This window comes from Stegastes partitus, unplaced genomic scaffold (assembly GCF_000690725.1).
Source record: "Stegastes partitus isolate 25-593 unplaced genomic scaffold, Stegastes_partitus-1.0.2 Scaffold518, whole genome shotgun sequence".
Taxonomy (NCBI): Eukaryota; Metazoa; Chordata; class Actinopteri; family Pomacentridae; genus Stegastes; species Stegastes partitus.
This window is the reverse complement of record NW_007578249.1, coordinates 267860-283041: the sequence shown is the minus strand read 5'-3', so window position 1 is coordinate 283041 and position 15182 is coordinate 267860. Positions and strand designations below refer to the sequence as shown.

Genomic DNA, 15182 nt, shown 5'->3' with positions numbered 1-15182 from the left:
TGGTGCCTTCAGGTGCAAATTATTGAGTCAAGACAATCCAGCGTGTTTATACAGCACATTTAAAATAAGAACTAAAGCGCCTTCTAATACAGATATTAAAGTAATAATAATACAAATGTTCTAAAACCCCACAATATTATATACAACACACTTTTATCTGACTAATTTAAATATTACAGTTGAGTAAATACAAATAAACTTGATTACTTTAAATATTACAAAACTGCCGTAATTTTTTCGCTTTTGGGGCTTTTGGTTTGTTTTTTTGTTGTTGTTGTTGTTTTGAAACAAAACGCATTTGAAGGAATGATGAATACTTTCAAATATTAAATTCTACCGACAGATAAATGGAAAACTGGCCAGTTAGAATCGGCTAAATTCGGTGAGACATTGAAGGCATCAGAACATCGAGCTGCGCCGGGATTTCAAAATAAAAGCTCACGGTTAGTAAATTCTATTTCAAAACGTTCCGGTTACTGAATGCAACATAAAACATATCTATTATTCTATTATTGAATCAAAACGAGCGCGCCGACATAATATAAACAACAAACAAGCTAAATAATAAAGCCGACATATTTGATCTGCTTTTACTGTGGCGGGTCGTGTGAATGACGTCCCGGGGTAAAGGTGAGAAAACACTGATGGCGGCCACATGTCTGTCCGAGCGCTGAATCAAATCATTGTGTTATAATACCTGTGAGCTGCAGGATGAAGGACACGCCGCTGTCGAACTGTGAGCGGGACTTTTTGCTGAAAGCCATCGAGGAGAAGAAGGTGAGCGGATGTCCGGACTCTGAGGCTTCATGTTCCATTCTGAGATGAAACGAGAAGTTGTTTTCATTCAGTCTTTTCTGTCCTGCAGCGGCTGGATGGACGGCAGACCTACGACTACCGGAGGATAAAGATCACATTTGGGACCGACTATGGGTGCTGCTTCGTGGATCTGGGAAAAACCAGGTTAAAAAAACAAAACAGTTTTATCAGCCTGCTACCAGGTCGTCAAAATCCGGTTCTATGGAGTTCTATGGTTCTGGAGAGCTTCTATGTGAACCGTTCAGAATGAGCAGGTGCACCTCAGTCCATCAGGTTTATTTACTTTTTTATTCAGCTGCTTCTGCAAACTTTACAAAATCTAGGCGACGAACAAAACTCACCAAATGTTCTGCTGCAGGAGTGAACAGGAGGGTGTTGATGCACTGCCAGCATCTGGAGCTGAACATCCAGTGGGTTGCTTTAATAATTCACAACACTGTCACCACAACTTTCCCTCTTTCTTTTTTAAGTGTACCATGTGGTGTGGCTAATGTAGCTAACATTAGCATCAGAGCTGTGTCAGAAAAGGTCGAGACTTTCATTTAAAACCAGTAAACCAGCACTGAGAGGGTTACTGAAGCCTGTTGTGCTTCAGTTCAGCCTAAAGTCAGCTGTTAGCTTCTCTCCTGCTCTCTGTGCTCACGTAAACTGATTAAACTCAACCGAAATCCCAATAAAGTTGTTCTGATTTACATCGTTTTCCTGTTTCTGTTGTCAGACAGCAGAACGAGTACAAACTAGAGACTGAAAGGCAGCCAGCAGTATTTTTAAACCACTTAAATACTGATTTTATTGCCACAATATCATCAGACAAACTGTGTAAAGACAACTGCATGAGAGTTTATTTATAATTCAGAGAGAAACGTAGAAGCACCGACTCAGACCTGACTGTGGTCACTGTGTGGTTTCAATGACACGTCAGTTAACTGTTCATCCCTACATGATGCACAAACCCAGAGCTTCCTGTGCTCTCCACCTCAGTCATGCTCTAACTGTGATCTGCAGGGTCATGGCTCAGGTGTCCTGTGAGCTGGTGGCTCCCAAAGAGAACCGACCCAACGAGGGCATCATGTTCTTCAACATCGAGCTGTCGCCGATGGCCTCGCCGGCGTTCGAGCAGGGAAGGTGAGGAAGTGATGGTGTTTACATCAGACATGTGAAATGCAGCTTATTGCTTCTGGACAGGTTTCTGTGTTCAGCAGTTCCTGAGATGTTTTTGTTCAATCGGAGCCTCAAATTTAATGTGCAGAAGCAGACATCGTTCTATCAATGTGATGATTTCAGGTGAACTTAAGGAGGCTGCAGTTGTTCAAACATCCCCAGAAAAACTAAATACTGCTGTCAGATGTTTCCAGCATCAGCTCCAGTTGAGGGACTCGTGACTCTGATCTACCAGAGACCGTAAACCTTCTGCTCGGTTTTCTTTCCCTGCAGACAGTCGGAGCTGTCGGTGAAGCTCAACCGGCAGCTGGAGAGATGCCTGAGGAACTCCAAGTGCATCGACACCGAGTCGCTGTGCGTGGTGTCGGGGAAAACGGTACGACTCGTACGCTTAGATTCCAAACGGGAGAGCGGGACTCTTCTTCATCCTGATGATTTCTTTGTGTGTGACCAGGTTTGGCAGATCAGGGTGGACGTCCACATGCTGAACAACGACGGGAACCTGATGGACGCCTCCAGCATCGCCGCCATCACCGCCCTGTGCCACTTCAGACGCCCAGACGTCGGCATCCAGGGAGAAGAGGTCACGGTGGTGAGTCTTCTGGGAGGAAAAACTCACATGTTGGTGTACTTTTTAGCTTCTCTCACACCGGCTGCCTTTATCTCCTCAGTACAGTCCAGAGGAGAGAGACCCCATCCCTCTGAGCATCTACCACATGCCCATCAGCGTCAGCTTCTCCTTCTTCCAGCAGGGGTAAGACTGTGCAAAATATCTTAACTCCACAAAGTAAATAATGCTCTGTACGGTCGTGATGAGAACGTCTTCTGTCCTCGTGTCGCCTCTGCAGGACTTACCTGCTGGTGGACCCGTGTGAGCGCGAGGAGCGAGTGATGGACGGGCTGCTGATGATCGCCATGAACAAACACCGAGAGATCTGCTCCATCCAGTCCAGCGGCGGCATCATGCTGCTGAAAGAACAGGTGAGAAGACGCGTTGGTCGTTGTAGGAACCCCAGAATTCTCCGAGGACAGGTGAACTAGCTGAATCGGTGCCATTTATCAGAGCAAGACACTAAAAACAGAAGGAATAGTTGAACTTTCAAGTTTCCGACAGTCCCTGAACTTCACATCTGTGACTAAACTTAATCTTCAAATTGTGATATTTAATCAAAATCTGTTTATTCTACATGTTTAAGTTGAACGTTAACCAAAAAGAAAACAATTTGCAGGAACCAGATTTTGTAAAAAACTAAAAATTCCTCTTTCTCAGCACAACCTTGAAGTCACGTGACAAAAATTTTTTTAGAGATTTTCAGCTGAACTGCATCTAAAATGTTGTACAGGTCGGATTTTGTAAAAAACAAAATAATTCTGCCCTCCTTGGCGAGACCATCAGATGAATCAGACTTGTGTTTTTTCTTCTGTGTGGCTGAAGGTCATGAGATGCAGTAAAATCGCGAGCGTCAAAGTGTCGGAGATCACGGAGCTCATCAGTGAAGCGCTGCAGAACGACAAGGCGGCCAGGTGAGTTTGAAGCACACCTGAGTCCTGCTGAGGGGTTTAGAGGCTACATGTAACGTGTTGGACTTTAAATCCTCCAGGAAGGCGGGCGGGAGGTGTGGTTTCGCGGAGTCGATGCCTCAGGAGCGAATCACGGCTCTGAAAACGGACGAGACGCCCGTGGAGACGACGGACGCAACGGAAAGAGCCAATGACATCGTCCAGAGAGCCGAAGCCCCGCCCCAGACGTATCCTGAACAGACTGAGAAAATGTGCTGGTTTTGTTTTTCCTGAGTTTTAGCTTCCTTAACCGAACGCGCCAGGGTGCCGTCTCCGGTGGTGCCGGTCCCAGGTGTGGGCCAGGTGGGGCAGCAGAACACCTGGGGGCTGGAGGAGGAGGAGGAGGAGGATGAAGAGCAGGAGGAGACGAGGATGGAGGAGGATCAGGATGAAGACGAGGAGAGCGGAGGAGGTTAGCTAAGCTTTTATAATGTGGATTAATGCAAAACTTATCCAGGTAGAGAGACACACACACAGAAAACGAGAATTTATTTTGGCTCCCAGGAGACGTGGTGGAGATATCGGACAGCGAGGAGGAGGAGGTGGTGGTTCTTCACCCGGAGACAACAGGCAAAGCAAAGTAAGCGCAGGAGGTTGTATGTCACAGCTGAAGAATGATCAGACTTTTAAGTTTAAATGTTCTTGCTCTCAGGAACACAGGTTCCAGTTCTCACCAGCAGGCGGCAGCAGCGTCCCAGAAGAGGCAGAAAAAGTGACGCAGCAGCAGCAGCTTTAACTCTGAACTTCAGTTTCTAGGTGTTGTTTTTGCTCCCGTCGCATTTTTTTACGACAGTATATTAAATATGCCAAACATCATTCAAATAAATATCTATACATTCTAATTTCTTTCATTATTTATTTTACAAAAATTGAAATAAACCTTGAATCAACATGTGCAACGTTTTTCCACGTGATGGCGACTCTACACACTAGAAATATTTTCCTACTTGCATTTTATTTTGTTTACATACTCGTCTCTCCGAAAACTTCCTGATTTTTTGTCCCGTGACCGTTGGTTGCAGCCGAGTCAGCGATGGCTTCGTGGTTTCACCAAACAGTGCAGAATTTTTTGTATTTTACAGAATCTACTTGGAGCTAACGGTTTATTTGTGGCATTTTTTTTTTAATGAGAAAGTGATTTTTATGAAATATCACGATTTGGCAGATTTCCTAAGGGAGCTGTATCACACATGCTCACTTCTGATTCTGGTTCTGGCTCTGAGCAGTGGTTTTTGGTATCCATGGGGTCCAGTGGGTTAAATCATTCCTATCAACTGTTGTTTGAACCTGTTTGGATCCACTAAGATGCAGCCGATGTTTGCAAATGTACAGAAAATGTATTTTAACAGGTAAAAGACGCCTCGTTTGTCGTGAGCCGAGAAAGAAAAAGATTTGTGTTGCAGATTTTGAATCTCATTAAAAAGGAAGATGCTTTTTATAAAACGTTTCTGGTTGAGTTCAATTTTTGTGGAGCCATTTGTTTTTAAGTTTGATAATCATCGTCCACAACTTTGTGCCTTTTCCGGTTCTATTTTTATATTTAGGTGAAGAAAAACCCAATGCAGGCAGGATGAAGAAACGTCATGACAACTTTTTTTCTTTAAAAAATCTCAAAACTAGAGAAGTTATGAGCAACAACGGTTCAGTTTTCCACGTTGACCCTGTTTTTGTTCTCCAGAATTATTCATAGTGTTCAAAAAGCTCTCATTCTCTAATAGATTTAATTCATATTGTAATTAGTTCTGGTCTCAATTTGCTGTATTCTTGTTTTCTGTCAAATGATTCTTAAAAATCTTCTTTAAAAAAACAGGAATGTGTGAACTTGCAGCGAGTTTTGAACGTGTAAATAAGATTGTGGAGAATATTTGCATCTGTGTGACTGTAGGAAGATGAAACGTCACATTTATCTGCTTCGTCTGCAGTTTATTGTGGACAGAAGGATGCTGTGCACCAGTTGATGCTGGTTCTATACGTGAACAGAAGAATATTTCCCACGTGTTTGCACAACGCATTAGTGCCTTCTAAACACCTTTACACTGTGGCAGCGAGTCTCTAAATGACCAGACTGTTTCTGATGAGCTTTAACACAACAACTATAATCGCTGCAAACAAATGAACTAAAAAACAAGAGAACTCACATGTTCATCCAAACAGCTGTTGCCAGTCCAGGGTTCTGCTGCAGGTGAGTGAGGAGTGGTCACACCTGGACTCAATCCTGTCTATATAAGCTCTGATCAGGCCTCCTCCTCCTGCAGCTGCACTGGACCACCTTCAGCAGCAGAATGAAGCACAGAGCAGCTGTTACATGGTTGCATTGTATTCCACTATATTTGCAATTGAAACTGCAACAAAAGGGAATTTTTGTTTACATAAATAGAAACATGGTCACTATAAACTGATGCAGCACCGGAGAAAAGAGAAAAAAAAGTCAGGTTCCACCGAGATTTGAACTCGGATCGCTGGATTCAGAGTCCAGAGTGCTAACCATTACACCATGGAACCTCCGCTGATGTGCGTCGATAATGCTTCGGAATATATAGTCTATGTAACGCTGTTTATTACTGATTATTGATTAGGTATTGTTGATAGAGGGTGGCGTGTTTTAAATATGTTTGATGCTAAAAGACTTTCTCAGCTGTTACCTTTCTATTAAGGTCTATACGCGGCTTTTCTAAACAGTTTATTTTGTCGCTATGCTATGCTAATCAAGTTTACGTGATTGATCTGGTAAATTAAATGAATGAGCTTCATGAAAAGACGAGCTGGAGCTGCAAAGAAAAGACTCGTTGGCCCGTACGGGGATCGAACCCGCGACCTTGGCGTTATTAGCACCACGCTCTAACCAACTGAGCTAACCGGCCATGTCTCGTGCTGCCGGCTGCACCGTTTAAATAGGAGGAGATACCACGGATTACCTCATGCTAGATGTTGATGGCTCCTGTTAGCTCCTTGTAGCTTCTGTTGTCACCAATTAGCTCCCGATGCCTCCTCTTACTGTCCGTTGGTTCCTTTTAGCTAGTGCTGTCCCCCTGTTAGCACCTACACATTTATTTTAGTTCCAGTCAGCTAACAAAAGAAAACTGATGCTAACTGGAACAAAGAGCTAACTTGGGCTAACAAGAGTAAACTAGAGCCAGTAGCAGCCAAATGAAGCCAAAACAGACTGCCGGGTGTCAATGGCAACTAACAGGAGCGATCTGTAGCCACAAGGAGCTAACACGAGCAATCTATAGCTAACAGAAGCTAACACAAGCCAGCTATACCTGACAGAGGTCCCTAGTAACTAACAGGAGCCATTCGGAGCTAGCTGTAGCTAACAGGCAACAAGTGCTAATTGGAGCTAGCTGTAGCTAACAGGCAACAAGTGCTAATTGGAGCTAACAGAAGCTAACAGCATATCCTCAGTAGCAGCACTGGTACATTCTGTTAGCAACTTGTAGCTTCTGTTGTTCCCTGTTAGCTCCTGGTGGCTCCTATTAGCTCCTTGTAGCTTCTGTTGTTTTATGTTAGCTCTTAATGGTTCCTGTTAGCTCCTTTTAACGTTTGTTGTTTTATGTTAATCTGAGTGGTGATGTAGTGAAATAGTAAAGCAGCAGAAAATGGAAAAAGTAAAGTTCAAGCGCTCCAAGATTGTGCTTAAGCAGAGTACTTGAGCAATTGTACATAAAACAAGAAAATATGTGGTTTTACATCAGCGGGCCAATAAAAGTAATGCAATGAATTATAGAGGAAGTAACATTTACAATATATAAATAATAGAGTAAAAGACTACAACTTCATGGTCTAGTTGGTCAGCTTGAGACTGGACAACACCCTTTAGCTCTTCATCCATCCATCCATTAGTAGAATGGTAGAAGCAGGCTAAGCAGGTGATTCCAGATGTTCCTCTTCCTCAGCAACATTTTCCAGGTCCTCCTGGGGGATCTTGAGGTGCTCCCAGTCCAGCTCTGGGTCTACCTCGACCTGCACAGGAAACTCATTCCAGCTGCTTGTATCTCATTCTTCCAGTCGCTGCCACACCTCATGACCCTCGATGAGGTTTGGATGGAGCAGCAGATGGAGAGCTTCGCCCTGATCTTCACCGTGACCGTCTGGTACAATGGTTGCATTGTAGCTGACGGTGCACCAATCCGTCCGTCCAGCTCATCCTTCTGCATCCCACGAACAAGCTCCACAGATACTTGAACTCCTTAAACTCCACCTGCAGGGACAGACCTGAGGAGCGAGGTGTACCGATTGCAGACCGATTCTAACAAACATCCCTTTCTGAGAGGGAAGGAACTGGAGCCGGTGCAGGAAGTGGAGGTGTAGCAGTGCTAGCTAAATATAGCTGGGCTAACCTCGATGCATATCAACACTTCTGGAACCAAATTCCTAGAGAGCAGCTGGACTCCTTTTCTAGAGTCCAGTTATCCAGACATTGATTAAAACCCACTGTGGCTCCTTTTTACTGCTGCAAACTCACTGAACGACATTTAATTTAAAGACAACTGTTGACCTAAAGGTGTCTGAAGCTGTGGATATTCTCTTTGTTTATCAGGCCCACAATACAAAGACTCATTGATCAGAGGTGGACCTGAGACGGACTAAAAATGCTCCAATAAGTATTTACTTCTACACACGGTGAATCAAACTGGACATCACAAGATACAGACAAGAACAAAAGTTTATCATGTGTATCTTGGCAGACTGAGTTTCCAGTGACTCCTTTCATTCTTAATTTAAATAGAGCCCGTTTTATGCACTCGTTACACTCAGTCACAAACACCACAAGTCTGAGGAGTTCAGCAAAGATCTCAGAGATCAAACCAATGAGTTGAGCAAGTCAGAAAAGTCACCTGGAGCCATTTCAAAGCAGCTTCGGATCCCAAAATCACCCGTGCAAGCAATCGTTCCCAGAAACATCAGATTTTGTGGTACCTATAATAAAGAAACATGGATCTCAATGAGTTATAGGAGTCAGTGGAAACTCAAGACTGCTCTGCTATACGGGGTCTTTACAAGAGAATGTAGACTTTCCTTCCCGACTGTAGATCTTGCAGCTTCTCGACCTTTTCTCTCCTGTCATGTTCTCAGAATCAAGATAATGATCACTAATGAGGCATGGTGGTGGTTTCTTCAAAAGAAATTCAATTCTCAGTATGACATAGCTTCACTTCCTAAACTTTAAATGAACCGTTCAAGCGACGGAGATGCAAACCAAGGTTTGTTTTCAAGATTCAAGACCTTTATTCGTCACAGACACAGTTACACACAGCACAACGGGCAGTGAAATGCATTTAGCACCTGTTCCAGACCCAAATAATAATAAGAAGAAGAATGTGCATGTGGTGGACAAACTCCTGATGTTGTCTAATCCGTCACTGGCTAGAAACACAGGAAGAGATCCATTTGCACGAGCCTGGGTGGTTTTCTAGCTCTGCCCAGATAAGCTCTTATCGTCACGGTGCATCATCAACAAACCGCTCAGCTCTGGAGGTGTGTTAGCATGTGTGTGTAAACGAGCATGTGTGTGTAAACGTGTAGGAGGAGGAGGGGCGTTGGAGGTTTCTATAGGTTATCTCAACAAACTGCTGTTTGCTTACAGGTGGAGCGACACACGATCTGTAGAAAACAAACAGTAAAACCTTTGGAGCAGATTATACGACCGATCAGGGAGCCACAGCCAAATCTGCTACAGTTAAGCCCCAAACGTCCATGACCACACCGAGTCTGGATTCCCATCTGACCGACAGGTTTATTCTGGCTGAACATGACCAACAACAGACATTCTGAGAAGGTTCTGGCAACGTTTTCAGCAAAAACGTTGTTTGTAGTTCCCAGAATGTTCCCCTTAGTAAACAGGATGAAGTCTAAAGACGTTCTAAACCTGTTCTTTTTAAAATGTTTGCTGAATGTTGCACTGAGAACGTTCTTCCTTTGTTGTCGTGTGACTTTATGACAATGTTTTATATTCAAATATCCTACAACGTCCCTAAAACGTCCTTTAAAGTACTGCAGGCAAACGTTCTGTCTTTGTTACAGGAAGGTTTTTAAAACCATTCTGACACCAGAGGCTCTGATTCACATTGTTTGGAGTTGGTTTGTTCTTTTTATGCTCTCATGTAACATAATCTGACCTCATCAAGCCTCCAAACATCCTCCAAACGTTCCAGATAAAACAGAATTCCTCAGTTCAGCTTTAACATTTAGGACCCCTGAAAGAGTCCTGAAACATTAGATTAAAAGGTTTTCTTTTGAGACATTATCGGAGCTCGTAGGTGCTTCCTATCAGTCCTTCTGCGTGTCTCCACTGGGATTTGTTCCTCTCTGAGTCGACCTCCAGGTGTCTGAGGGTGAAGCTTCCCGGCATCATCTGGTCTCCTCCATGGGTTCATGATGGGGTTCATTTCTGGACTCCAACGGGTTCATATTGTTTTCTATGAACCATTTCTTGTTGGAAGGTCCGGTGCTGCCCCAGAATGAGTTTTTCTGGAGACCACCTGATGCTTTCCTCCTCGGTCCTGCTGTTTCCTTCTTTATCTTATCTTGACGTTTACTTTGAAAAGGCTGAGAAACGACCCAGAGCAGCCCGTTACCACCACGTCTGACTGGAGGGATGGTGTTCTTGGGGTCGAATGCTGCCTCTGTCTTTCCTCCCTGCGTCCAACGACTCCATTTTCATCTCATCTGACCACAGCAGTGACGACCAAAAGCTTTCTTCTTCATCCAGATGAGGCTTCGTGTGTCTTTAGTGTCTGACTGAGATGTTGCCACCAGAATATTTTCTATTCTTCAGGATGGTCTTGGTGCTGATCCTCCACCATTCTTGCAGGACAGGACTCACTTCTTCCTGTGACCTTTGACATTTTCATTCACTTTCTATTTCTGCTTTGCACTGTTGCCACTGGCACTTAAAAACGTTGTCTTTTAAACCCTTTCACAACGCATGACTCTCTCAGTGATGGACCCGAGTGGACAGCTTTGGTTCTGACTTGTGCTTAACTTCAGAACCACTACATCAGCTGCTCTTAACTTAAACTGTAGTGAAAAGCTCTAAAACATGGCGGAAATGACCGTATTAGGAGCCTTTGGAAGGCAAAGAAGCTACATTTCCTCACAAAGCATTAAAAAAAACGATGTAAAGGAAGCTGTAACTCATCATTAACACCTTTAACAGCTGGTCTCGTTGTCTTTTGTCACTTGTTTATGTAATTCAGAGCCAGAGTAATGACAGAGATGCAATAAAATCCACTAATTTATGGCTGAACAGTTGTTTTCTGTGCCAAAGCCACATCAGAGACTCCCTCCAGCTGATGTGAATCCACACTGAGCTCACGTTTTCTATCGTCTGCACATTCCTGCACCGGGCGTCACGTCAGAGGCGACAACGAAGAAGCTCGTGTGACTGATGTGGAGCTGCAGGATCGGCTGCATGTCGTCCTCTGGACATGATTTTACTGAAGATGAATCAGTTGTGGATCGTGAAACAGCTCAGAAGCTGTTGTGACACCTCGGTTCGAGGAAACAAAGGGTCCACGCCTCGGCCTTTGCTTCAGATTGTGTGCGACCCGTGTCGACCCACCGTGGACAAGCCAGAACCGCCCCCACGTGACCAACTGCTGCTAAGTGCTGTGTGACTCTAATCCGTCCACTAAATCCTCTCCCGAAGTTCAAGGCTTCATCAAAGCGTCCTGTTTCTTTTGTCTTTTTGGCTTCTTCTGCTGCTGCTGCTTCTCTGATAAGATCATTTTTTCAACACGCTAACACGCTAACACGCTAACACCAGCAACACGTGCATCCCGGTGGCCCGGTCAGTGGAAAAGTACCGGACAAAGCTGCTCGACGAGCTCCTCGCTGCCATCAACGCCTCGACACACAAAAGCCCAGGTCGCCCTTCTGGGCATATTAAATGACACGCGGTGACTCTGCACGAGCCGCGGTGCATAATTTAACAGCCGCGGGGTTAAAGCTGCGGTTCACACAACTGCATTTATACCGAGGAGGCCTCGTCACCGGGTCATAAAAACCCGGAGCTGGTTTTGTCTCTGCAGCTTGCTGAGCGTGCAAAAAGATGCTGAAACCTGCAAATAGAAGAAAAAAAAAGAAAGATTTATTCGTTTAAATATCCTGTAAAAAAAAAAAACTTTGTGTTTGTTTTTCGCACTTTTTAATTAATCTTTTTTTTTTTTTGACAATTTACTGTTTTGTTAAATTGCAGAAAATAAGTAAAATCACAGAAAAAAAATATTATTTACATAATAATTAATAATTAACATAATTTACGTAAAAATAAAAAAAATCAGGCCAAAAGTGTCAATAATGTCCATATTAAAAACCTGCATTTTAACAAATAGTAATTAGATTTTTTTTACAATGTGCGACCATTTCCCTGTAAAATACAGATAATATCTCATAAAATCACAGAAAAAAAATTATTAATTCAATAAATATTTACTGATCATAACAAAAATGAAAACAAGCAGAAATAATGTCTGAATTTCTACAACGTGTGACTGTAAAATGACTCCGTTTAGCTGTATTTAATCAGCTAATATCACTATTTTACAGTTATGTATAGTTGTTTTCACCTTTTATTACAGTTTTTAATGTTGTATTCAAACAGTGTTTAATGTATTTTTCTTTGGCACCGTTGCTATTAGATTTTTAGTTGGTTTTTTACTGCGGTGCCCTTTTACCTGATCGCTTATTGTAACACAAATGTGAACAACATTCAAACCAAACACAGAGCTCATGAAGCCTTTCAGCTGCAGCTAAACCTCACCGTGTTTTGAAGTACAGTAAACAGTTTTAAAGCTGCTGTCTGTGGTGACCACCCACTGGTAGCGATGAGGTTTATGTCAAGCAGCGATGGATGGTTTGTCAGACACACAAGGAGTCCAAAACCATCCTGAGAGCTTCAGCAGAAGACAAGCGGACTTCTGTTTGTGGTCATGAAGATGCTTCATCCAAAAGACTGAAGTCGTTATCATGAAAGGGGAAATGGGCTTTGGAGAACAAGATGCTTTTGTGCAGCAGCTCAGCAGAACAGAGGGAGCTTCTTGTTCAGCTGAACGTCTTCAGAAACAAAAAGGAAAGTCTATGTGTCTTCTCCTGAAGCTCTGAGGATTAAAGGACCTGGATGACTAAGATCTACTGAGTCCAAGAAAAGCTTCTGATGCTCCAGATAAACAAAAGAAGCTTCAGGTGCAGGATTGGAGTTTTAAAAAGAATCAACTGTGAGACATAATCACACATCAGCAGCTTTGTTTTCCTGAACAAAGCTCAGTGTGGTCACGCAAACATCTCTGGGAGGACAACCTGTACCCGGACGCCCTTCATTATACACAACCTTAAGCCTGAATGCAAATAAAACAGATGAGGTCAATTAAAATTCACAGACATTTTAACGTCTGTGGGGATGGACTCGGAGCCATTTGAGGAACTTCTGGTTTCCATTGTGGTGACGAAGCCAACAGTTTCCAACTGTGCAGTGACAACCAGTAGCTCCTGGATCTAACTCCAGTTCTATGAGCATGCAGAAGATAGAACAGTGGAGGTTTGTTGGCCTGTTTGGTGAATTTTACATTCAAGATGGTGACTTAACTATTCCAAGTCAAACCATCTTCTCCTGGTTCAACCAATTAGCCCAAAGACCTCAGAAGACTCCACCCAGGAGGAAGTACAGTCGAGACTCGATAATCCGACCCTTAACAATCCTAAACCTGCTATCTGGCAGGATTTTAGGAAAAACGAACTGAACCCATAAAAAAACAGCCTTAACATAGCGACAGCCTTGGATTCTGACTCTGACATGACAAGTGGCTGCTCAAGCATCAAGCCCTCCTTGTATCTGGACCTTAACAATCCGACGGCCTTGCTATCCAACATAAAAGAAAGTTTTACATTTAGTGTCGGGTTATCGAGTACTTTACTTTTTTCTACCCTGGAGACGATACAAAGGTTCAGGCCCACACGTTCCTACAGTGAGAAATGGCCTTTTGTTTATAGTCTGATGGATTTCATCATAATTTAATTTTCTATGGAATAAAGTCTGCAAAAAGTTTCTGATGTGAATCCAAAAGTTTGAGAGTGCATCAAAAAATGTCTGGAAATAATCAGAAACTTTAAAAAAGAAGCGACGGCGTTTAAACTTCGGAGCAGATATTTGTCTGATTCTGTCTGTTTGTGTTCAGCGGTCAAACCGAAGCAGATCGCCGACATGAAGCTCAGGTTTCCTCGAGTTGTGTCCTTCCATCGAGGCTCAGCATGTTTCTCTCCTCTCCAGGAAGAAGTCCGGACCCTGGCCTGCAGAGGTCCGGTGTCGGGTGGCCCGGCTGGGTGACATTTCAGACCAACTGCTGAGCACCAGATGCAGGTGCATCACTGGGAGAGAGGAAGTTATGTAACCGCACAGAAAACTCCAGAAGGTCTTCTCACATCGTTTTCTCATAACTGGACTCGAAACCGAACGTCAACATAAAACTTCTACATGTTGAATCCGTGTTTATGCAGCGTGGACGTCTGCTGTGCTTTAAAGACGTTTTGGTGATTGTCTGTTCGGGTCCTCGTTGGTTTTTACGACGTAGCGGATTCGGTTTCAGGCCCTCTCCTGAATACCTGAACGTGGTGTGACATTTGTTTTTCGGGGAAACCGTCTGCGGCGAATTTCCAATTAGCATGGGAACAGCTATTATTAAGGGCTACAGTATCCTCAGCGTTGAAACCGGAGCTGCTTCATTCTAATTAGACGAGTTTGTACATTGCATCCACCTGTTATAAACAGAACGAGAAGTCATCAGGAGCACGGTGTTGCTCCACATCTCCTGTTAAGTCAGAGCCACCTTAGCTTTAAATACAAGGCCTTTGCGTCGGACCAATACGCCACTTTTGTTCATTTGGAGACTCCTCTGTCATTTGTTTAATCCGGTTCTTATAATCTTTATTCCATGAGAGCTTCCAAGCCAGATATCCTTGAGACTCCAGCCAGATCACACAGTAAACTTTCCAGTCCTTAACAAAGTCATGCGTGTCGAAGCCACTCAACATAGCTGGTTGTTTAGCCTCAGAGCTCAAATGTCGTCTAAGTGGCAAACTGTTGGACCAGAAGCGATAAAACGAAACGTGGTCACATGATAGCATTTGCACTTAAGCAGTCTGTATTAATAGTCCTGTTTGGGGTGTTGATGGCCGCCGGTAGGAGTGCAGGTCTTTGTGTCAGTGGAGTTGCAACACGGATTCGTATCTGCTCTGCGGCAACACCGACGGGACGGGGCCGAACATGAGCCGTGTTTACGGGGTTTTATAGGAATCCCTTAACCACCACTTGAGGTCATTCCTGTTAGATGAACAGCTTTGGGTCATCACAGGAACCACTGAGTAGCTGCTCCGTCAGAGAGAATAAAAAAGGCTGGTGCTGAGCAGCAGCGTTAAAGGGGATCCTCAGTGCTTCAGTGATGAAGTCCAACTGAATCCATCCTTTGTCTGAATGACATGAAAACTGTGATCACTGCATTAATGTCCTCCAGGCTGGATTACTGTAACTCCCTGTTTGTGGATATCCACCGTCCTCTGTTGTCTCTGCAACTTCTGACTGGTACCAAAGAAACAGATCCCACAGCACCTCTAGCATCCCCCCACCGGCTACCTGTTAATACAGAACTGAT

At 43.8% G+C, this 15182-nt stretch overlaps 1 protein-coding gene and 2 non-coding genes across 3 annotated transcripts; 1 reads left to right on the top strand and 2 right to left on the bottom strand.

Annotated features, from left to right (window-relative positions):
- Nucleotides 1–647: 647 nt before the first annotated feature.
- On the top strand, nucleotides 648–4319 carry exosc9 (exosome component 9). The gene is made up of 12 exons (XM_008287765.1): nucleotides 648–777; nucleotides 866–960; nucleotides 1822–1941; nucleotides 2251–2353; nucleotides 2432–2569; nucleotides 2649–2731; nucleotides 2826–2958; nucleotides 3413–3501; nucleotides 3579–3725; nucleotides 3801–3949; nucleotides 4042–4117; nucleotides 4190–4319. The coding sequence occupies exons 1-12, from the start codon at nucleotides 712–714 to the stop codon at nucleotides 4251–4253; spliced, it is 1263 nt and encodes a 420-aa protein (XP_008285987.1). The 5' UTR covers nucleotides 648–711; the 3' UTR covers nucleotides 4254–4319.
- A 1648-nt stretch (nucleotides 4320–5967) lies between these two features.
- Nucleotides 5968–6039, bottom strand: trnaq-cug (transfer RNA glutamine (anticodon CUG)). Its single transcript has one exon. It is a non-coding gene; the product is annotated as a tRNA-Gln (tRNA).
- Nucleotides 6040–6324: 285 nt separating this feature from the next.
- Nucleotides 6325–6398, bottom strand: trnai-aau (transfer RNA isoleucine (anticodon AAU)). Its single transcript has one exon. It is a non-coding gene; the product is annotated as a tRNA-Ile (tRNA).
- Nucleotides 6399–15182: the final 8784 nt, after the last annotated feature.

Bases quoted from the DNA above. Each gene is read 5' to 3' on its own strand.
- exosc9 (XM_008287765.1), top strand. From the start codon at position 712: ATGAAGGACACGCCGCTGTCGAACTGTGAGCGGGACTTTTTGCTGAAA. The intron at 778-865 runs GTGAGCGGATGT...TCTGTCCTGCAG, and splicing joins AAGCCATCGAGGAGAAGAAG to CGGCTGGATGGACGGCAGAC. The intron at 3,502-3,578 runs GTGAGTTTGAAG...TAAATCCTCCAG, and splicing joins CAGAACGACAAGGCGGCCAG to GAAGGCGGGCGGGAGGTGTG.